The sequence below is a fragment of the Saimiri boliviensis genome, chromosome 2 (genome assembly GCF_048565385.1).
Source record: "Saimiri boliviensis isolate mSaiBol1 chromosome 2, mSaiBol1.pri, whole genome shotgun sequence".
In the NCBI taxonomy this organism is placed as follows: domain Eukaryota; kingdom Metazoa; phylum Chordata; class Mammalia; order Primates; family Cebidae; genus Saimiri; species Saimiri boliviensis.
The window spans coordinates 180,055,288-180,079,254 of record NC_133450.1 but is presented as its reverse complement, the minus strand read 5'-3'; the positions used below and the strand labels follow the sequence as shown (position 1 = coordinate 180,079,254).

Here is a 23,967-nt window from a genome sequence, read left to right as displayed (position 1 = left end):
GCCCCATAAATAGTTCAACAAGCCCTAGAAAACCTTGTTCTTGTTATTACTTTGCTAAATAAAAAACTGCACATCAAGGGAAGGTAAATTTTAGCACAGCCCTGCCTGAATAATTGCAAATCCAAATATATGGGGCTTTCTTATATATTGCAAGTTATTAAAATGATCAGATGAAGGGCACTAATTAGCCTTCTGTCACAACTACCTTTCTTTCATAATTTCAAATAGTCTTGAAGTGATGTTACCAAATTCGAACGATGGTAGCCCCATATTGCTCAGAGGAGACTGGAGCAGAACGAGTTACTTACTGTCACTGAGGGTCCAAGCAGTGAGGCCTTCACTCCATTCCCCCTGGGCCTTGGTGTTGACTCTAGCTCGCACCACGTACTGCTCCCTGGGATGTAAGTTGTTAAGTAGCACCGAAGTCAGGTTGCCTGGAACTTTAATATTCTGCTGATCACTTTTTATATGCACAGACCTCCTCTCCACTTCAACATAAAAGTCATCTTCCGAGCTTGGAAATATTGGTTGCCAGGTCAAATTTAGAGTGGTCTGACTTTTAGGCAGGAGATTTAGACCTCTTGGAGGAGGGAGTCCTAGGAGAATCCGGAAAAATCATTATTTTTATATACAGTTGATATATTGAATGAGTGTTCACCCAAATCTCATACTGAAAGGTAATCCCCAATGTTGGAGGTGGGGCCTGGTGGGAGGTGATTGGATGACGGGGGTGACTTCCCATGAATGGTTTAGCACCATCCCCCTTGGCGCTGTTCTTCCGTTACTGTAAGTTTTCACAAAATCCGTTCATTTAAAAGTGTATAGCACCTCCTCCTCACTCTTTTGCTGCGCTTTCACCATGCAAAGTGCCTGCTCCCACTCTGCCTTCTGCCATTATTAAAGGCTCCCTCAGGCCTCCCCAAAAGCCAATGCTTCCTATGAAGCCTGCAGAACCACGAGCCAATGGTTACTGTGTTTACTGTTTGGGTTGGTAAAAAGCCAAACCACTTTTCTTCTAAATTACCCAGTCTCAGGTATTTCTTTATAGCAATGCAAGTACAGACTAATGAAAGGGCAGAGGCAACGACAGCGCTAAGTGGTACCTTTGAAGAGTAACTCTGGCTCTAGAATAATATACAATTTCGTAAGCTATCAAAGAAACACAAGCAAGTGGCCATAGGATACTCTTTTTTCCTACCAACATGATTCATTACATTATTTATAACAGCAAATAAGTGGAAGAAACCTAAACACTCAAAATAGGAAACTGCTATAATGAATTATGATATGGCCATCCAGTGGAAAAATAGATAATTAGGAAAAGTATGAAAGCTTAATAAAAGGATTTAAAATACGTAAGCTCTGGCTGTAACTTGGTAAAAGTTTTGTCTACAATGGTGAAGGATAGGAAGGAAACTGATCATCAAAAAGTAGATTTGCCAAGGTTATGGGATTACGGGTGAGTATTTACTGTTTCTGTTACCATTTTGAGCAATACATTGTAAAGCAACTTGGGGGTTCCTTCCCCTTAGCAAAAATTTCAGAAGTCATACTGCTGTGGCGGCAGGGCCAGGCCTAATCACAACAAGGTATTTGCTATGACTGCACAATGCCTGGCCACCCACAGGAGGCCGCACCACCAAGACATTCACTAAATAGAAACAATATGGATTTTAAAATCCAAAAGACAGGAACATGCCACTTTAGTTTTGCAACCTTGGGCAAATTCATAATCTCTCCAAGTTCATCTGTAAAATGAAATTAAAATATCCATCTTGCAGACTCAGGAGTAATAAGAGAGACAATGGATGTGAAAATGCTGGGAAGGGGTCGGGGGCTCTCTTAACATTGCTTTCCTCCCTCCTTTCCTTCTTTCAAGATGTCTTATGTCACTGGACCAAGGAAGAAATACTGTGTTTTCAGTGAAATGGTAAATTGAATTTTAAACTCCAGATATAAAGTCCTTCCAAAATGTAGGATAGGGATCCTCTAATTCAGGTATCCGCGGGCCGCATGCGGCCCCCTGAGGCCATTTATCTGGCCCCCCGCCTCACTTCAGGAAGGGGCACCTCTTTCATTGGTGGTCAATGAGAGGAGCACAGTATGTGGCGGCCCTCCAACGGTCTGAGGGACAGTGAACTGGCCCCCTGTGTAAAAAGTTTGGGGACGCCTGCTCTAATTCATACATACTCAGTAGGGACACAGTCACCCTTAGCAATATATTTTTTAAAGGTTGAGAAACACTGCTCTTACTCTTGGTTTGAGGTAAGAGGAAGGGTCTATTTCCATCTACTGGGAATTAAGTCCCACTGGCATGCTTCTGACCACTCTCAGACTAGTGAGAACCAGCAGCCAGGCATACATTTGCTTGGCGTTATGCAAAAGGCCTGATGGCCCTTTCTCTGTAAGCTTTGCAAATGGAGAGAGGTGATGTCAGCTCCTCTTGTTAACCTCTGAAGTTTCACCTTCAAACCAGCCACTCGGAGTGGTTTAGGCAGGTTTGCAATGACAAAGCAGAATGGAGAGTTGATCTTTCGGAGAATACATAGACACCTCCTGATCCTGTGCCTGGTACAGAAGAGTAACTCAATAAATAGTTACTTCCCCTCTTCCTTCCCTTTGGGAGCATGATTGCCCCAAACCCCTCCCTGTCTGCCTGTTTCTGCCATGTGTTCAGCAAGTGCTCTCTTCCCTCCCCTCCTGGACTCCCTGGCCTTCACCACCTCAATCAACACACATAAACAGTGCAATTGCCAGATGAAATGAAAAGCAAACATCAGCAAAATTCAACTGATGGGAAAAGAAGAACCTTCAAGAATTCCCTTCCCGCCTACCCCTGAGAACTACTTTGAAATATTCTGAGAGACCTTTAAGTACATCCTGGCTGGAACATATTCTGAGGGCTGAAGACAGTACAGTGTGGGGCTGTGCAGTGTTTTATGTTCTGTTCCATAAATACTTTCCATCTGAGTCAGTTTATGACCTTCCCCTTTTGACTCGCCGGCACTGACTTGAGAGAGAATTAACTACCGTATTTGCCTTTTAGCAGCGACATGATGACACATCAGGGATCCCTTGGGTCATGGTTGTAGAGGTCCCTTTTTCCTCTCTATATAGTTTCTGGGTTTATGTTTCATATTCGCAACCTGGTGGGTCCCCAGGAAGCCATTTCTTACATGTGTGTAATGCTTCTACAAGCCTCAGAGTAGCTTCTGAGTCTGGTTTAGCTCTTTAAGGATGCTGCCAGTAAAAGGAAAAGTAGGTGGGTGGAGTGAACAAAGGATGATTCCGGTAAGGATACGCAATCCCTGCAGAAGAAAAGTGGCTGTTCATCCTAGCTTTTTCACTGAATCATTACATATCCTTCTACCTTTAGTAAATGGAGTAAAACACAGGCAAATCTGTGAATTAGGATAATAAGCTGGTGTTGGGATCCTAGGTAGAAATAATAATTGGAGAAACAAAAGGATATGGAGCCTGGACTGGAAGTGGTGGCTCATCCCTATCATCCTAACACTTTGAGAGGCCGAGGCGGGGGGACTGCTTGAGGCAGGAGTTTAAGACCAGCCTTGGCAACATAGCAAGACCCTAGCTACAAAAAATTTTAACAGGAGGCTGAGGCAGGAGGATGACTTGAGCCCAGGAGACAGAGGATGTAGTGAGCTATGATCAAACCACTGCACTCCGGCCTGAGTGGCACAGCAAGATGATCCTGTCTCTAAAAGACAAAGATATGAAACCTGAAGATTTAGTATAGTGATGCATCTTACTGTTATTAAGTACTCTGAATCTCTACTTTGCAATCTATAAAATAGAGAAGATGATAACTCTTACCTTCTTAGGTGATATGAATTAAATATATATGAACTTGAAGGTATAAAGCACTGACCAAGAGATAGTAACAGAATGGTTATACACAGTGAACAATTCAAAGAGCCAGGAATGGAACATTACAAAAGATCGCTTCAGTGTTTCAGTGGAGGGTACCTGGGTAGCAGAAGGCCAGAGGTCAGGTTAGCATCAAGGAAGATTCACACACTTAATTAAGGCAATAGAAGGCCAATCAATACCAAACACCACTGATAAATCAAGAAATAATTTTACACATATTAATCAGAACATGTGGACCCAGGACCAGCAGCATCAAGCATGACTTGGAAACCTACTAGAAATGCAAATTATTGAACCCCGGCCTTATCCTCACCTCAAAACCACTAAATCAGAAACTCTGGGGATGGGGCCCAGAAATAAGTTTTAACAAGGTTTCTGGGTGATTGTGATGGACACTTATGTTTGAGAAGCACTGATTTAGAAAAGAGAGGTAAAGTAGGATAAGAATAGCTTAAGAAGATGAAAGCGGCTACCTCTAGGAAGCCGGACTGGGAGGTGAAGGATGGAGCAGGGGAACGCTGTTCTTTAGATAAAAGCTTCTTACTCTATTTGATGTCATAACTCTGCACGTGAATTACTTGAAAAATTAGAAATTATTTGTGAAAATAAATAAACTGGGACTTCTGAAATGTCTGTGGCAAGAGCCTGGCCTGGGCCCCTAAGATGGAAACAGGAAGCAAGTGATAAAACACGGGAGCTGAAACTCTGAGCACAGTCGCTGCTGTGTCAATCCCAGGTCCTAGGGGATGGCTTTGCCTTCCTGAAGGCTCAACCGCTTCCTTCTCTGTCCCCGCAGAGTGCTGCAGACCCCCTCCCCCAGGGAGACAGACCAGGCGTCCAACCCAAATAAAGGAACAGTTTGGCTTGAAGTTGCTAGCCTTCCTGTCACTTTCCCACCCATTCAAAAGCAAACTCCTGCCACCTCCATCCCCACCCACCCACTCACCCACCACCACCCTTCCTGATCTTCCTTCCTCTTTCCCCTTCCTCCCCCTCCCACCCGGCTTATGAAAAATGTCTGTTGGCTTCCACTGACCGATAGAAGCTGTTATGAAGCGCCTCACAGGTCCAGGATGCCCTTCCCCGCCCTCTCCACGACGAGCCAGTTGCACACAGAGTTCGTATTCTGTTCGAGGTTCCAAATAGTTGAGTGTAACAATATCATTTGTCACTGAGAAGAGAAAAAGTCCAGGAAACTTAAGCTGGCATTCTCTTAGACTCCTTAAACTGAGGTTGTTGTTATTGTGATGTGAACTGATTTTAGGTTTTCAAAACTATGTCTTAGTGAAACAGAGAGGCAATTCCATCTTCAAGGCCTCAACCTTCCTCATATGAGGAAAATCTGGCTTTTGAAATGTTCCGGGTTACAATGTACACATTAAAGTATGTATTTCTGTGCCACTTACACATTTCTGCTCTGGTACTTTTGTCTTTCCATTTGTAAAAGAAAACCTCACAAATCTACTATATGGAATACCAGATTTAGGGGGAAAACTCAATTAGAATAAAATAATTTAATTGCTACTGTTTTTAAGTATATACACTGATTGCAATCAAGCTATCAAGAGAAAAAGATGCTTAGGAGGTTTGCTCAAAGTGACCAGATAGCTGATTTGTAATGGTCATACCATCACAATGAAGCATTCTGAAGTCCTTGAAAATAGTACCCATAAACAAATGGTATCTGCCTCTTCTCTCCTTATTTGCTATAGTCAGCCTCTGTTTCTCCATGGATATTGCAAAGATAAATTTCTGCCTTACCATATGATAAATTCCTACGTGATAAGAAAAAAACTGGGATCTATTTACCAGTTCTTAGAAGACTACTTTGCGGATGTCTACTTGTAGAAAAAGGTGATAGGTTATTACCACCATATGACACCATAAAAGACCTAGCCATTGATATTGTAAACAGCAGTTCAGATACTCAGCCTCCCATCCCTGGAATTCTGAATTTTGATAGAATCTACAATAGCATGCCAAGGACTCAGTAATAATAACATTTTATTCCGTCTACCCCGGTCAGCTAGTGCTGTTATTCAGCCCCAAATCCTCCTCCTCTTCTCCTTTTTTGTAGTTTTCTTATCTCCATATAGTGAACAGAGGGTCCTTGTAAAGAAATCATAGGCATAGTAAGACAAAGGCATGGGTGGAGGAGTCCACGCTGCCTACAGGTGGGTGAGTGGCAGATCTTTTCACCAGATGGTGCAACTGAAGCAGCAGAGTCACTGATAATACTGTCTTTTTTTTTTTTTTTTTTTTTTTTTTTTGAGACGGAGTTTCACTCTTGTTACCCAGGCTGGAGTGCAATGGCGCGATCTCGGCTCACCGCAACGTCCGCCTCCTGGGTTCAGGCAATTCTCCTGTCTCAGCCTCCTGAGTAGCTGGGATTACAGGCGTGCACCACCATGCCCGGCTAATTTTTTGTATTTTTAGTAGAGACAGGGTTTCACCTTGTTGACCAAGATGGTCTCGATCTCTTGACCTTGTGATCCACCCGCCTCGGCCTCCCTAAGTGCTGGGATTACAGGCTTGAGCCACCGCGCCCGGCTGCTTTTTAAAATTGTATTTTTACATTATCATGCAGCAAATAGAATTGTAATTTGTGTTTCAAAATAAATTCAACTGTTTTCATGAACTTTTGGCATTTCGTCACATTTTGTTCAATTATTTTTCTTTCAGGAAGTTGGGGGAGGGGCCTGTAGCTCTCTTTGCCTGTACTGGCCCCTCCCCCAGCCCATTCCAGTTTGCTGCGGCCCAAACTTTGCAGGTTCGAAATCCTTTAAAAACCTCTCTGTGTTGAGTCTGCAGGACAGGGCAAGACATGAAATAAGAAAAGGAATAAACAATTCAATACGGCAGCAATACCTACACTCTCTCCTGAATACTCGGAAATGGAATCCTCTACAACAGCCACCACCTTGGCGCAGAGGATGGAAGCAGGGAGAAGGGAGTTTCTAGATTTGGACAAAAATTATTCTGCTGGTGCCACATCCCCAGCCGGCATCTATCCTGTCCAAAGCTTACCTTGAATATGTTGCCAAGCCTTATTGTGATTAACAGGTTTGTATAGAAGCTTCTTGGATCGGATTGGTCCATCCCCAAAGTAAGGCTCAGAGCTGATGTTGATGACAGCAAAGTTATGTCCAGTGTCAATCACATTTGGAGCATTCAGGGGCTCTGGAGGAACTAAATACAATTTCAGAAGTCAGATCAGTCCTTTGGCTTGGAGGTTTTATTTTATTTTATTTTATTTTATTTTTTTTTTGAGACGGAGTTTCGCTCTTGTTACCCAGGCTGGAGTGCAATGGCGCGATCTCGGCTCACCGCAACCAGAGGTTTTATGATCGTTCTTAGGTGGAGGTAGAAGATGTGTTTTACATGCCCAACAAAGTCCTGTTAAAGTTTTCTGCTCAGATTCAGTGAGATCACCTGCTCTCTAAGCTCTCTGCTTTGTTTTGCTTCCCCAGCCCATTATCCTCAAAGTGCTTCCTTAAAATAGATGTGCCCCTTTGCTCAAGACCCTGCAGTGGATTCTCATTACATGTAGGATAAAACCAAACATTTATGCCATGAGCAGCTAGGCCTTGAGTGACCGAGCCCCAGCCCACTCTCCAAGCTCCTCTTCCTCTCACCTAGTATCCTGCAGTCCCAATGACCTTTCACTTATCCAACTAACAAAGCACGAACCTCCTCTCCTTAGATTCTTTGTGGATGTCACTCTTCTTCGAGGAATGCTCCACCTCCCATTATTCTCCCAGTTAAATCTTAGCTCTGATAGGAATATTTCACAGGCGGCTATTCTAGAACCTCAATTAAGATATCCTGTGCTTTCACAGAACCTCTATTTTTTGTTTATGGTGATTTTTAGAGTTTATTATTCTTTGTAGTATGATTATTTGATTATTTGATATTGGTCTTTCTTCTAGATCATAATTCATTCTTTCAGCCAAACACCACAAATTAATTATAGTACTAGAAGTCAGAAGTTGGACATGGGTCTCACTGTGCTAAAATTAAGGTGTTAGCAAGGCTGTGTTCCTTTCGGGAGGCTTGGGAGAATCTGTTTCCTTGTTTTTTCTAGCTTCTAGAAACTGCCTGCATTCCTTGGCTCAAGGCTCTTTCCTATGCCTTCAAACTCAACAACAGTAGGCCTCTCTGATTCTTCTTTGACCGTCACATCTCCGACTACTGTCAGGAAAGTTTCTCTGCTTTTAATGATTCAAGGGATCGGAGTAGGTCCACTCAGATAATCTGAAACAATCTCCCCATCTCAAAGACCATGTATTCTCAACGGGGGTGACAGTGCCCCAAAAACAATGAAAACTGGTTCTCGGAGGATGCAAACATTTTGGAAATTATAATGGGTTGCAGCTCTCCAAAGAGCCACAGTACACAAAGAGATATCTAGTACATTTGTGATAATAAAATTTTGTGATGATGAGGGAGAGCTCTGGAATAAAATTTCTAAAAGGGCTCCTTAGTGGGACGATAATTAAAAGGTTATGAAACACCACACTACACTGTACATTCCACTAGGGCGAAGACTGTAGTTTGTTCACCAGTACCGACCAGGTGCTGATTTATTGTCTGTCAACTCAATTTCCAAAGAGCTCTATAGCTCCCTTGGCCCCGCCTTCTTAGAAATGCATAACTGGTTTTGTTTTTCTTAGAGTGTGCATTATACAATGCAGAACCTTTCAGATTTCAGAGGACATGGCAATGTTCAGTCATTTTTCTTTTTCTTTCTGTCTCAGTGCTCTGGCTCGCCTTCCTTGGAAATGACCTTCAAGTCTTTGCTCAAATACCTTCTCAGGAAGGCCTGACTACCCTATTTTAAATCACAGTCACTACTCCAGCCCTACCCCAGCATTGTCTACCCCTGTGTATGCGTTAGTTTTCCCCAAGACACTCAGCGTTTTAGTGAACTGGACGTTGTACTTAGTTGTTTGCTCACTGTTCATCTCCCTGTGGGAATGTGAGCTCCATGATGAGTTTTTTCCCCCTGTATTATTCACTGCTCTATGCCCAGAGCCTCGAACAGGGGCTGAAACATAATAGGCCTAAAGCAAATTCTATTGACTAAGTAAAGGCTTAGGAAGTTGTCCAAGGTCAAGATATTAAAGTCAGTAAGATACAGTATCCCCTAACTGGAGGCAGATTGTGCCAATGTTAAATTAGATAAGTCTGAGTACACATTTTACTTAGGTTAGAAAGGAGGGCAGTTCTGTGAGTAAATTTGTTCAAGTCATGCTTTTCTTGTATGATAAAATAAGGCCGCCCCTTTCTTTAAAGCAGCAGATGCACATTTTCCCCTTCCTCAAGACAGAGTCTTGCTCTGTCACCCAGGCTGGAGTGCAATGGCATGATCTCGACTCACTGCAACCTCCGCCTCCTGGGATCAGGCTATTCTGCTTCTGCTTCCTGAGTGCTAGGATTACAGGCACATGCCACCCTGCCCAGCTAATCTTTGCATTCTTAGCAGAGATGGGGTTTCACCATGTTGGCCAGGCTGGTCTCAAACCCTTGACCTCATGATCTGCCCACCTTGGCCTCCCAAAGTGCTGGGATTACAGGCATGAGCCACCACACCCAGTCCAAGATGCACATTTTATAACAGCCATTAATGCCAGTCTCTGAAACTTTTACAAGGGCTTAAAAATTGCTACAAAAGGGCCAGGCGTGGTGGCTCAAGCCTGTAATCCCAGCACTTTGGGAGGCCGAGGCGGGTGGATCACGAGGTCAAGAGATCGAGACCATCCTGGTCAACATGGTGAAACCCTGTCTCTACTAAAAATACAAAAAATTAGCTGGGCATGGTGCCGTGTGCCTGTAATCCCAGCTACTCAGGAGGCTGAGACAGGAGAATTGCCTGAACCCAGGAGGCGGAGGTTGCAGTAAGCCGAGATCGCGCCATTGCACTCCAACCTGGGTAGCAAGAGCGAAACTCCGCCTCAAAAAAAAAAAAATTGCTACAAAAATAAATAAATAAATAAAAATTGCTACAAAGTCTTCCTCTTAGTAATCTTTTTGTTTTTTGCCTTTTAATCATTTTTACTGAGATAGAATATACATATTACAAAGTGCAGAAATCTTAAGTGTATTTAGCTCAAGAGACTTTACCTATGTGTACACCCATGTAACCACCACTCAGATTAAGATAAAGGATATTCTCAGCCCCCAGAAGGCAACTCTGTGCCCCTTTCCATTCAATATCCTCTATCCAGAGGTAGCTACGTTTTTGCCTTCTGTCACTGAAGATTAGTATTGCCTGTTCTTTAGTTTCATATAAATGGAATAATAAAGCATGTACTTTCTTTCACTCATTTTCATGTTTGCAAGATTCATCCATATGGTTGAAGGAATTCTTTTTTATTGCTGTTTAATATTCCTCTGCATTATTTTATGGGCTGAATTGCTTTCCCCGCAAATCACATGTTAAAATTCTTAACCCCTAGTACCTCAGGATGTAACCGTGTCTGGAGGTAAGGCCGTTAAAGGAGTAAGTAATTTGAAATAAGTTTATCAAGGCGTGTCATAATCCAATATGACTGGTGTCCTTATAAGAAGATTAAATTAGGACACGGGTACAAAGAGAAGGCCTATACTGTGTCGTAATTTAATCTCCCTGTGTCTTCACAGGGAGACAATGGCCATCTACAAGCCAAGGAGAGAAGTCTCAGAAGAAATACACTCTGCTGACACCTTGATCTTGGACTTGTAGGCTCAGGAATTATGAGAAATAAATTTCTATTGCTTAAGCCACCCAGCCTGTAGTACTTTGTTATGGCAGCCTTAGCAAACTAACACATATGAATATACAATTTATATATCCTTTCCAATGTTGATGGACATTTGAGTTAATTTCGGTTTGGGGCTACTTTGAATACAGCTGCTCTGAACATTCTTGAAGATGTCTTCTTTGAACATATTCAGTCATTCTTTTCAGCATGTATCTAGGAGTGGAATTGCTGGTTTACAGGGTTTAAGTATATGTTTAGGTTTAGTACATGTTGCCAGTTTTCCAAAGTGATTGTACCAATCTGGACACTGGTGGTAAAGCCTAATATCTGTTTTTTAAAATACTGTAATAAAAGATGCTGATTACATTCATTAAATTCCCTAATGGCTATTTCCATTGTATGGCTGTCAGTCAATGTGACAGCAAAGAGAAAGCAGTGACTTAGGACTGGAGACGCTTCTACACATTGATACTGGGTGCCATGTCTTTCACTACAACTAAAATCTAGACCGGTGACTCTTCTGTGTGTTCACCACATGGTTTGTTTTGGACTTATGTCCAAGGGTAGTAAACATTCCAAGAAGCTTAAAACTAGAGTAATTTTTCTTGTCTGCATATCATTTCCTTTCTTCCAAGAACATGTAAGATGCAGGAAATTATTTTGATCATGTGAATGTTCTACTGAAAAAACAGATTTGGGCTTTTTCCTGTAACCAAAAGTAATAATAAGAAGGATTCTAATTAAACTTAAGAGTTTCTGCACAGCAAAAGAAAGCAATCATTAGAGTGAACCGGCAACCAACAGAATGAGAAAAAATGTTTGCAATCTACCCATCTGGCAAAGGACTAATAACCAGAATCTACAAAGAATTAAAGCAGATTTACAAGAAAAAAAACAAACCCATTTAAAAGTGGGCAAAGGATATGAAAAGACACTTTTCAAAAGAAGATATATATGAGGCCAAAAAACATATGAAAAAATGCTCATCATCACTGGTCATTAGAGAAATGCAAATCAAAACCACATTGAGATACCATCTCACGCCAGTTAGAATGATGATCATTTAAAAATCTGGAGAGAACAGATGCTCGAGGGGATGTAGAGAAATAGGAAGTTTTACGTTGTTGACGGGAGTGTAAATTAGGTTCAGCCATTGTGGAAGACAGTGTGGCGATTCCTCAAGGACCTAGAAATAGAAGTTCCATTTGACCCAGCAATCCCATTACTGGGTATATACCCAAAGGATTATAAATTGTTCTATTATAAAGACATATGCACATGTATATTCATTGTGGCACTGTTTACAATAGCAAAGACCTGGAACCAACCCCAATGCCCATCAATGACAAACTGGACAGGGAAACTGTGGCACATATACACCATGGAATACTATGCAGCCACAAAAAAACGATGAGTTCATGTCCTTTGTAGGGACATGGATGAATCTGGAAACCATCATTCTCAGCAAACTGACACAAGAACAGAAGATCAAACATCGCATGTTCTCACTCATTTGTGGGACTTGAACAATGAGAACACATGGGCACAGGGAGGGGAACATCACACACTGGGGTGTTGGGGGTCGGGGGGCTAGGGGAGAGACAGCGAGGGGCAGGGAGGTTGGGGAGGGATAACACTGGGAGAAATGCCTGATGTAGGTGATGGGGGGATGGAGACAGCAAGGCCCCATGGCATGTGTGTACCTATGCAACAATCCTGCAAGACCTGCACATGTACCCCCGAACTTAAAGTACAATAGAAAACAAAAAAAAGGATTCTGAGATATTTAATATGGATTCTCAGGCAGAGAATCCAAATCTATGGGGTTGCATTTATGCTACTGTGGTTATTGGCCTTTAAAAATAGATCATGTTCTGAATATTTACAGCATTTCATTGATAGAGGTTACCTCTGGGATCTCCCAAGAGATTACTAATGAAGTAATGAAGGGGGCCACATACAAACCAACTTTGGTCCCCTCACAGTCTTCTCCTTTGTAACACAAGAGACTCAGAAAGCAATATGGTCCAGAAGAGATAGTGCTGGGTTTGGAGTCAGGAGACCCAGGTTTAATACTAAGATTTGTGCTTACGATCTGTGCTACTGTATTCAGTTGACCCTTTGTGTATGTGGGTTCACATCTGTGAATCAGCCAACAGTGGATCAAAAATATTCAGAAAAAAATGTCTACACAAAACATGTACAGACCTTTGTTCTTGTCATTATTCTCTGAACAATGCAGGATAGCAACTATTTACAGAGAATTTATAATGTATTAGAAATTACAAGTAATCTTAACCTAGTGCCTTTCCTAGAATATACACCAGAGAGATGTTAGGTATTCTTGTCTAAACACGTTCATAAGTAACTTCCAAATTTAAAATTCCTTGCTGCAGCTATATACGCCAGCCAAGTCAACGTGGACTTAACTCCATTTTAGTTCTTCTGCTCAAGCCGCAAATCTACACACAAACACTCATATTAATCTGAATTTTGAAATACTGATTTATAGCAGGAAAAATTCCCACAGCCCTGAATGTGAAAAGACATTCATGTTAATTATATAGCATAACCTGGGCTACTTACTAAGCGAGTATTCCTCAAAACAGGGATTCTCGAAATCCTTCTCTACAGTCATGAATAGGAAGTCACAATAATGCCAATGCCAACCTTCTTGTGAAATAGAATCACTACCAGCTATGTTGTGCCAGACACAATTCCAAGTGTTTTATGCATTTAACAAGGCTTCACAATAACCCTAAGAAGTACCTAAAATAATCTTCATTTACAGAAACTCGAAAAGGTAAATTCATTTGTTCAAGGCCACCTACAAGATTATGAACTGTTAAGAGGCAAATCAAACCTGGGACTGTGTGAATCTACAGTTCATACTCCTAATCTCTATTTTTTTAAATAGAGATTTAGATATCCTGGAAATAACCTCAAAGGCATTTTAGTGGTCACCTACATTTCTGTCCAGAAGCAGCACCTTTCCCCAGTAATACAAAAACTTGGTACATTAAGGATACTATCTCTTTTTCTGAAAAACGAACTTACCTTTAACAGAAATGTTGAAGGGCTTTTCCACCATCCCAGCCACTGTGTTTACACTGCAGACCCAAACTCCTGAGTCAGGGGGGAGGATCCGGTGGATGGTGAATATGGCTACTGCGAAATGACCCGTATGGTTAAAGTCTTTTGGCTGAAAAGGTCAAATACAAAAAAATAAAAACTTCTAGGGAGGCATAAACACAAAGGTTCATAACACTGACCCCATCTCATTGTTTAATAAGAAATTTTCTATAAGAGATCAAGAAGCTAAATGTAATGCTAATATAATTATTGGCTTATTTCCAAAGCTATTGTAGTAGCCCTGAAAGTTTATTTTGGATTGATGCCCTGTCAGATCCTGCTGTTGTATTTGTCTGTTTGGAAGTGTGGGGTAAACACTTACAAGCAAGAAGGCTGAAGCATGATTTCTTTTAAACTACTCCTTGTAAGATTTGTTCCTTTCCTGTATAATACCTAGATGGCTGCATGGGATGACAAAGTGGCTTCCTAAGTGTCTGAGAGGCTGTCAAATGTGGAGTACTGGGAAAATCCAGGGTTCTGAAGACAGACGGACCTCTGCCATTACTTTTTAAAAGACATAACACAGTCTTGCTCTGTGGCTCAGGCTCGAGTACATTGGAGTGATCATAGCTCACTGTAGCCTCAATCTCCTGGCCTCAAGTGATCCTCCCACCTCAGCCTCCCAAATAGCTGGGACTGCAGGCATATACCACCAAGTCCAGCTAACTATCTCTTTTTTTTTTAGAGATGGGGTCTTACTGTGTTGCCTGGACTGGTCTCAAATTCCTGGCCTAAAGTGATCCTCCTACCTCAGGTTCCCAAAGCACTGAGATTATAGGCATGAGTCACCATATCTAGCCTCTTTGCTATTTTTGACCAATTTTTGGAGTTACTTAACTTCACCCAGCTAGTTCCCACTTCTACAAAAAAATAAAAATAAAAGAGAAACAGAGAGAGACTAGGCAATGTTAAGTAATAAGTTACATATCGTATGGCAAACCCTTATTACATAGTAGCCATTAGTTTCATTAACTCATGAAAAAGCCAACACGATTTTGGAAGCCATAAATTGGCTTCTTCTACCTGGTGGGTGGTTTGAATGGAATCAGGGACATTTAAAACATGGACTCTGGTAATGGTACATTCTACATATTCTGAGCACCCCAGAAGGTCACTCATCCCTACCTCTGGTCAAGCTGATTTAGGATGATAACTATTTCTAAATTTTTAGATTAAAAAAATACACCAATATCCTAAGGATCACTTGTAACACAAGAGAAATTTGGGGGGTTCCTGTCTCTGCTGCTTTTGGTATAGCCGGGAGAGAGAAGAAAAGCATGTTCGAAACGTAGCTTGATCCTTTTAAACAGAAAAGAACTGCTGTGATATTACCCTAACCTGTGGTGAGCATCAGCAATGAGGGCTGAGAGAAGAGGTGGGGAGAAACACAAGGAATGCATTCAGACCTAATGGATTATAGTTTCAGAACTGGAGATGTGGGAGCAGATTCAAGACCTGTCTGTGTAGAGTCTAATGGATCAGGCTGAACTCTCCTCTTCTATGCTCTCCTAATTGTTGCTCCAAAGAGCATAACAGGAGTAGACCAGTCATCCAAAGTCCATGTCCTGGTTGCACCTGGCAGCACGTAAATCTGCTGATTCATGGGTTGCAACACCACCTTCCCCTTCCTGATATGAGTAGTTAGAGGTATAGGGACAGTGAGAACAAAGCTTTGCACAGACTGGCATGAACTTCTCCCCATACTGGCTGGACAGTTCTGCAGGATGTGTGCCATCCTTGGCACTCAGCCCTGTCAGTTCCACTGGAGGCGTATTCCCAACCTTGCACTGCAGGACTGGTCAACAGAGGAAATCAGTGAGGCTGCAGTGAGTCAGTTCTGCCTCTCCAGGGAAAGGGTATTTTATCAAAGCCAACAACATACTAGCCTAGGAGGATGAAAGCACTGAATGAAATCTATCGTTTAGCGGGATGACTACTACACTGAAAGCATCTCATGGTTTAAGGAGGGCAGATTAAGAATGGCTCTTACATAGAGCACTGTCCCATCCGGCTTCACCAGGGTCACTTCTTCATTAGTAGGTAGCGGCCAGCCAGAAGCTTTGCAAATGGGGTTAAATTTACCACTGTTTACTTCTGTATTATCTGGCAAATCCACTATTCTTGGGGTCATCCTTGGTATGCCTGAAGGAAGAAAATAGCATTGTGAAATCTTAATATTTAACAGAGCCAGCAGCAGTAGTAATAATAAAAATGGCTACTTTAGTAAGTCAGGCACTGGGCAAGACTTTTGCAAATACTTTATTGTTCTGTCATCACATAAGACATTGCAGATGCTATTGTGATCTCCATTTTTGGATGAGGAGACAGAGGTTCAGGAGCCCAGATTCAGACTCAGATCTTTATAATCCCAGAGTCCACACTCTTCACCAGAAGGCTGTGCTCCTCACATGAACCAGGGAGGAACAGTCTCAATATTAAAATAATTTTCATGGCTGCGTCTCCCCTAGACTTTGCTGTTCAGTCCCCTCTTTCTTTTTACATGAATGATTACAAAGACAAAACAAACAAAAAACTAGTTCTTCTTCCACTCAGCAAATAACCCCATGGTATTGCTGATTAACAGCACTGTCCTCAGTTTAGACATATGAGAGATGTCTCATTCACGGGGAAGTCTGCAAATAGCAGATAAATAAGAGGAAACGGTGAATAAAGTTGTTCACCAAAGAAGTACCTCAAGTAAGTGGATTATAACTTTCCCAAATCAGTATCTACTCAACAGCCAAATCAGAACTGTTGGCGCCAATACTGAAAGAAGGAAAAGTGTCTGTGGTGTCAACAAAGGTAATGGTGTCAGGATTTCTTGCCTAATATCTACATAGCAGAGAATGAATAACCCGGAAATATACCAATTTTATTCTAAACCATACGGTCTCAGAGAACCTTGGACCATTTGTGACTGAATGTGAGACATGAATGAAAATTTCCCAACACTCAGTAAACAATGTAGGTGATAGAGGTGCCCCCAGAGCAGCGGTAACTACAGACTGTTCCTTACCAGAGGTGGGAAGAGGCAGGGTCAATAATGACATTTTATACTGATATCCTACTTCTCAGGCCTAGAATAAAATGGGTAAAGGTGTGAAGGAGAAGGGAAAGAGTGCCAATAATTACAAGGTTATTCCTTGATATATCTGTAAACTTGGAAAGATTATGGAAATATGCCAAATTTTCAGTCTAAGTAGCTATTTGAATAGGAATTGAAAAACGTATTTTGACACTGTTAAAGCATTTCTTTCCTTCATCGTCCCCTTGTATTTTCTGAAGTTGGGCGGAGGTGAAGGTGGAGGTGCTGGCAGTGAAGGAGGATGTGGTGGATGCGCTGGGAATCTGGAAAGGGAGCCACTCTCTGAAAGCCCTAGTGGCACCCTGGTTAACCTGCCTTACATTCTCCCATCAGAATGTACTCCTCTTGCATCAACAGCAGAATGCAACAAAAAGGAAGGAGCCAAGTACAAAATTCAAATCCTTCAACTTGTTAGTTGCCCACCTTCACTATCATCCCCTAGAAGCCCCAAGGCATTTCGTTCCCTTTCTGACCACTCCCTGATTTCTGTTCTGTAGTAAACTCCAGGCTTAACAAAAGAAGAAAAAATATAAAGTTTAAGGGCTTTGAGAAAACACTTGCTAGCATCCCACCTCCACTCCCAATATTTGTTCTGATTTTTAAAAGTAACAGGAAAAAGACCAGAGCTGTATTATTTTGAGTGTAGATTTCACTGGATATATGTTTATTTCAATGGCATTTATATGTATATGACTGAAAAAGCAATATCTATTTATTATTTAAGTTTGAAAATACATATGTCTGCTTCTTTTAATTTTAAAAAAGTATATTCCAGGACTGTGGATAGCAAATATTTTCTGTAAAGAGAGCAAGTCAGCTTTGCAAGCCATGTTTTCCGCCCTTGCAGTACAAAGGCAGCCACAGGCAACAGATTATTAGTGAATGGGTGTGGCTGTGATCCAAAAATTTTTTCTTTATAATAACAGATGGTGAGAAACAAAAAGGAATGAAGTACTGATACAAGCTACACCATAGATAAACCTCAGAAAAGGCCTGGCAAATGAAGCTAGTTACAAATGATGATATATTATATGATCCTATTTACAGCATATAAAATGTCACGAACAGGCAATCTACAGAGACAGAAGATACAGTTGACCCTTGAACAAAATGGGCTTGAACTGCACAGGTCCACTGATGTAGATTTTGTTTTTCAATAAATGTACTGGGAAATGTTTTGGGGATTTGAGATAATTTGAAAAAACTCACTGGCAAACTGTGTAGCCTAGAAACATCAAAAAAAAATTAAGAAAAAGTTAGGTATGTCATGAAAGCCTAAAATATATATAGATACTAGTCTACATGTTAATTGACTATGTTATAGGTAAGGCTTCTCGTTAACAGTAGGCTATTAGTAGCTAAGCCTTTGGGGAGTCAAAAGCTATACGTGGATTTTCTACTGTGAGGAGGGTTAGTGCCTCTATCCCCCATGTTGTTCAAGGTCAATTGCAAATTAATGGTTGTCAGAAATTAGGAGGATTGGAGAACGGAAGTTTCTGCTGATAAGTACAAGGTTTCTTTTGGTATGATGAATATGTTGTAAAATTAGATTACAGCAATGATTGCACAGCTCTGTAAACATACCAAAAACCACTGAATTGCACATTTTAAAAAAGGTAAATATTTTGACATAAAAACTGTTATCTCTATACTGCTGTTTTTAAAAGGATAGTGGGCTGGATTTAGTCTGTGGGTTAAAGTGTGCCGACTCCTGCTGGAGAGTAATTTCTGAACTAGAATTACAGACAATTTCATTTTGAGCATAATCTTTTCTATTTAGTTTATTCTTTCTATCACTTAAAAAATATCCTCTGTTTAAATTCAGCCCAAATTGCTCTTTCTCTGCTATGCATGTCCAGGGAAAAGGCTGCTCCTAGAGAAAGGAGCAGAAGAGGCAGGCAGAGCTGGCCAGTCATCATTTAAGCTGCTACAGAGAACACATTGTTTATTCCTAGTGGCAAGAGAAATAAAGGCTACGGTTAGGGTCAGTAGAGAAGAATTAAAATGCTGTGCTTTAGAATTTAGGATAAATTATTCTCAACTTCCGGATGGAAAGAAAAGAGGTCTGAGGATCTTGGGATGCTGGCACAAGCTCAGTTCAGACATGCTGGACATGGCCCTGACTACAGTGTTACCTTGCTTTACCTTCTCTCTCACACTGGACCCCCTGCCGTCCTGGAGCGCAGAGACATCCTCTGAAGCGATCACATATCTCCCCATTGCTGCAGCTGCACCTAAGCTTACAATCTGGCCCATAAAAACCAGGGTGGCATGCTGTAAACAAAGACATCAAAAAAACAGTATTAATACAGGGGACGAGAGGAAATGAAGGCTGCAGGTGCCTAGTTTCATTTTTCTCTAAGCCATCAACTTTGCTGATTTGTGTAAGGTAGGGTGGAATTTATCTGAATTACCAGGAACTTAAAAAGCTGGGGAGTTCTGCCTCCAAAAAAAGTTGAATGAGCTCCTATCAGGCCCACTTTTTTGTAGATACAACTACATTTAGAAAACAACTTCCTGAAAGCACTGAAGAGTAGCATAGGAAGAAACAAAGACCTGGAAGATTCTGGAGAAGAACTAAAATTTGGAAGATGGGAAAGATGTGTTTCCCATTTTTCAGCTTTTAGCCTAACTGTTAGATACAACTGACACCACGTATGGAAGCTAAGACTCCAAAGAAAGCCTGCAGTCCTACTGGCCTGATGAATCAGAGGACAGAGTCCGGAAAAACACAGCCACCAGAAAGAGAGGGGAAAACCCAGAAAGAGAGTCAGAGAAAAGTCCCAGATTTTTGGCTGATCCTTGATCTGTGCATGCTCAGTACAGACTCAAAGCAGCCCAGCTAAAGAGAAAAGAACTAAACTGAGTTTGACCTGATTCCTAACAGTGAGAGAGCGGTTTGAATCCTGCCACGTTAATTACCTGCTAAAACGAAACAAAACCAACATTCCTGAAAGATTATATCATATTCCAGAGTCTCCACAATGTAACATTTTCAATGTCCAAGATACAATCCCAAGAAGAAATGGAGAATTAAGGCCCATTTTTTAAGAAAAAGGAAAATCAACACAGACCAACTGCGATAAGCCAGATGTTGGAATAGACAAGAATTTTAAAACAACTATAATAACTATGCTCAGTGAGGTAAAAGAAGATATGTTCATAACAAATGAAACAATAAGAAACTTCAGCAGGGAAAGACAAACTATTTTTTAAAGCAAAAAAAATTCCAAAACTGAAAAACACAACATTTGAAATCAAATAATCACTACATATGGACTTAGCAATAGAATGGAGATGACAAAAGAAAAAGCCAATTAACTTGAAGCTACATCGATAACCAATCTGAAGAAGAAAAGTAGGGAAAAGGTTGGAAAAAGAAATGATTTTATCTCTAGGGGCCCATGAGACAATATCAAAACACCTAACACATGTATAATTGGAGGTCCAAGAAGGATCACAGAGAAAGGGTTAGAAAAAATATTTGAAGAAATAATGGTTTAAATTCCCCCAATTTGTTGAAATTTACACATTCAAAAGTTTGTTAAGTCCTTAGAAGAATAAATATAAAGAAAACTATGCATTGGCACATCATGGTTAAATCGCTAAAAAGTAAAAATCAAGATAATTTAAAATGTTAGCTTGTTATGCCTGTTTCTTTATAGCAGTGTATTTAAGCTACTCTAATTATGTTTTGGTACTTAAAATAAGCTCCTGGAGGACACGGTAGAAGCATTACTTTCCCTTGGAGCTCACTAAACCTTCCAAGACAACTATTAGAATTTGGGATATGGCAAACGGATTTTGTTAACTGGCTATCTTTATTTTGGTCAACTGTAACATTATTAGAAGGCTTCTAACCAAAATGAATGCAAAATCTTGTGCTTTAGGGCTCCGATGATTTGTTTCCATTTTGTATTTTATTCACCCAGCTAAAATGCAGTCTTTATTTTTAGTACCAATCACAACTAAGTTACCTACAAACTCAATACAATTACTATCAAAATTGCAATGGAAGTTTTCACAGAAATAGAAAAAAAGAATTCTAAAATTTATATCGAACCATAGAAGGCCCAGAGTAGCCAAAGCAATACTGAGCAAGAAGAACAAAGCCAGAGACATCACATTACCTGATTTCAAAATAAAAGCTGTAGTAATAAAAACAGTATGGCATTGGCATAAAAACAGATGTACAGACCAATGGAACAGAATTGACAGCCGAAAAATAAATTTACACATTTACAGTTAACGGATTCAACAAAGATATGAAGAACACACAGCAGGGAAAGGTTAATCTCTTCAATAAATGGTCCTGGGAAAACCAGATAACCACAAGCAGAAGAATGGAATTAGAACCCTATCTCATATGATATTCAAAAATCAATACAAAATTGACTAAAGACACAACATAAGACCTGAAATTGTAAAACCACTAGAAGAAAACAGAGGAGAAAATATTCTTGATATTGATCTGGGCAATGATTTTTTGGATATGACTTCAAAAGTACAGACAACAAAAGCAGAAATAGACAAATGTGATTACATCAAACTAACAAGCTTCTGCACAGCAAAGGAAACAATCAACAGAGTGAAGCAACAACATATGGAACGAAAAAATGTATTTCCAAAGTATACACCTGAGAGGTTAATAACCAAAATAGATAAGGAACTCAAACAACTTAATAGCAGAAAAACAACCTGATTAAAAAACCGACAAAGGACCTGACTAGACATCTGTTTTTGTTTTGTTTTGTTTCGTTTTGTTTTTTTGAGGCAGAGTTTTACTCTTGTTGCCCAGGCTAGAGTGCAGTTGCATGACCCTGGCTCACTGCAATCTCTGCCTCTCAGATTCCAGCAATTCTCCTGCCTCAGCCTCTCAAGTAGCTGACATTACAGGCATTACCACCATGCCCAGCTAATTTTGTATTTTTAGTAGAGACACGGTTTCTCCATGTTGGTCAAACTCCCAACCTCAGGTGATCTGCACCCCCTCGGTCTCCCAAAGGGCTGTGGGATTACAGGTATGAGCCACTGCACCCGGCCAGCATCTCTTAAAAGAAGACATACAGGCCGCGCGCGGTGGCTCAAGCCTGTAATCCCAGCACTTTGGGAGGCTGAGGCGGGTGGATCACGAGGTCGAGAGATCGAGACCATCCTGGTCAACATGGTGAAACCCCGTCTCTACTGAAAATACAAAAAATTAGCTGGGCATGGTGGCACATTCCTGTAATCCCAGCTACTCAGGACGCTGAGGCAGGAGAATTGCCTGAACCCAGGAGGCGGAGGTTGCCAAGATCGCGCCATTGCACTCCAGCCTGGGTAACAAGAGCAAAACTCCGTCTCAAAAAAATAAAAATAAAAAAAGAAGACATACAAATGGCCAACAGGTATATGAAAAATACTCAACATCACTGATCATCAGGGAAATGAAAATCAAAACCACAATGAGGTATCACATCACACCTGTTATAATGGCAAGGATATAGATAAAAGGGAACCCTTATATGCTATTGGTGGGAATGTAAATTGGTACAGTTATTATGGAAAACAATATGGAAGTTCTTCAAAACACCCAAAATAGAACTACCATATGATCTAGCAATCCCACTTCTGGGTATATATCCAAGAGAAATGAAATCACTATCTCAAAGAGACATCTGTAGTCCCATGTTCATTGCAGCATTGCCTACTGTAGCCAAAATAGGGAATTGACCAAGTGTCCATCCACGGATGACTAGATAAAGAAAATGTGGTGTATACACATATATAAGGGCATATTATTCAGCCTTTGAAAAGAAGGAAATTCTGTCATTTGCAGAAACATGGATGCACCTGGAGGACATTGTGCTAAGTGAAATAAGTCAGGCATAGAAAGACCGATACTGTAAGACAGGCGTCCCCAAACTATGGCCCACGGGCCGCATGTGGCCCCCTGAGGCCATTTATCCGGCCCCCGCCGCACTTCAGGAAGGGGCACCTCTTTCATTGGTGGTCAGTGAGAGGAGCACAGTATGTGGCGGCCCTCCAACGGTCTGAGGGACAGTGAACTGGCCCCCTGTGTAAACAGTTTGGGGACGCCTGCTGTAAGATCTCTTCTACACATGGAATCTAAAACGTCAGTCCTATGGAAGCAAAGCAGCACAGTGGTTCCCAGGGACCATGGAGTGGAGGAAATGGGTAGATGCTGGTCAAATGGCAAAAAAAATTTAATTATGCAGGAATAGTAAGTTTTGAAGTTCTAATATACAACAGGTTGGCTAAACAATATTACTGTATTGTATACTTGAAATTTGCTGAGAGATCTTAAATGCTTCCACCATAAGCACAAACACACGGTAACTGTGTGAGGTGGTGGATATGTTAAGTAGCTTAATAGCAGTAATAATTTCACAATGTATACATATATCAAAATATCACATTTTGTACCTTAACTACATATAATTTTTACTTAGCAATTAGACCTCGATAAAGCTAGAAACAAAAACTTAATCACAACTTCTTACTCAAAGCAGATGGTAGAAAGGTTGAGAACTATTAATAAGCATAAAGGAAATCTGACGACTAAAATCAAGTTTTTTTGTGATGGCAGAAGACCATAAAACATCATGAAGCCTGATTTTTTAGTTTCTAGTACACACTGGCACTTTCTTCCTGGCAGAGGGCTCTGAATGACTGAATGATCATATATTTGCACAGTGGAATTCCCCTATTCTCTTTATTGTCCCAACTAATTGCTTCAAAAACTTCTATTATTGCTTATTTCCTCATACAGAAACCAGCCCTGATAATGTACAATGTATTGGTGACTATGCTAAATCCTGGACTATTAGAGGAGACGATGTCCTTAAATAGTGACAATTAGAAATGTCTCCTTGCTTTCCTACTGCTTTTTGGATGGATTGAACAGGATAGTGACTGTTGAAAGGAGTCTGGAAGTGTACTAGAACAGTACTATTCATAAAATCATGGTGATTTTCTTGAGCGAGAAATGGGCTGAGTTCATGAAACGTACTCATAAACGTGGGCCCAGAGACACAGTCACTATGAAGCTGATGACATTTACGGTCTAGAGACTGCCTGCATGCACCCCTCCCTGGGCCCTAGCAAGGTGTTCAC

General features: G+C 41.0%; 1 protein-coding gene across 3 annotated transcripts in view; it reads right to left on the bottom strand.

Annotated features, from left to right (window-relative positions):
• TEK (TEK receptor tyrosine kinase) overlaps window positions 1–23,967 on the bottom strand; it is a 115,718-nt gene that overhangs the window by 28,865 nt on the left and 62,886 nt on the right. For all 3 annotated transcript variants that reach the window (XM_074394951.1, XM_003939718.4, XM_010350420.3), the window contains 6 exons: window positions 18,997–19,125; window positions 15,757–15,908; window positions 13,692–13,836; window positions 6,919–7,080; window positions 4,928–5,062; window positions 309–596 (listed from right to left, as the gene is read on the bottom strand). In XM_074394951.1, the coding sequence (XP_074251052.1) occupies window positions 309–596; window positions 4,928–5,062; window positions 6,919–7,080; window positions 13,692–13,836; window positions 15,757–15,908; window positions 18,997–19,125 (1,011 nt within the window). The remainder of the gene's footprint in view (window positions 1–308; window positions 597–4,927; window positions 5,063–6,918; window positions 7,081–13,691; window positions 13,837–15,756; window positions 15,909–18,996; window positions 19,126–23,967) is intronic.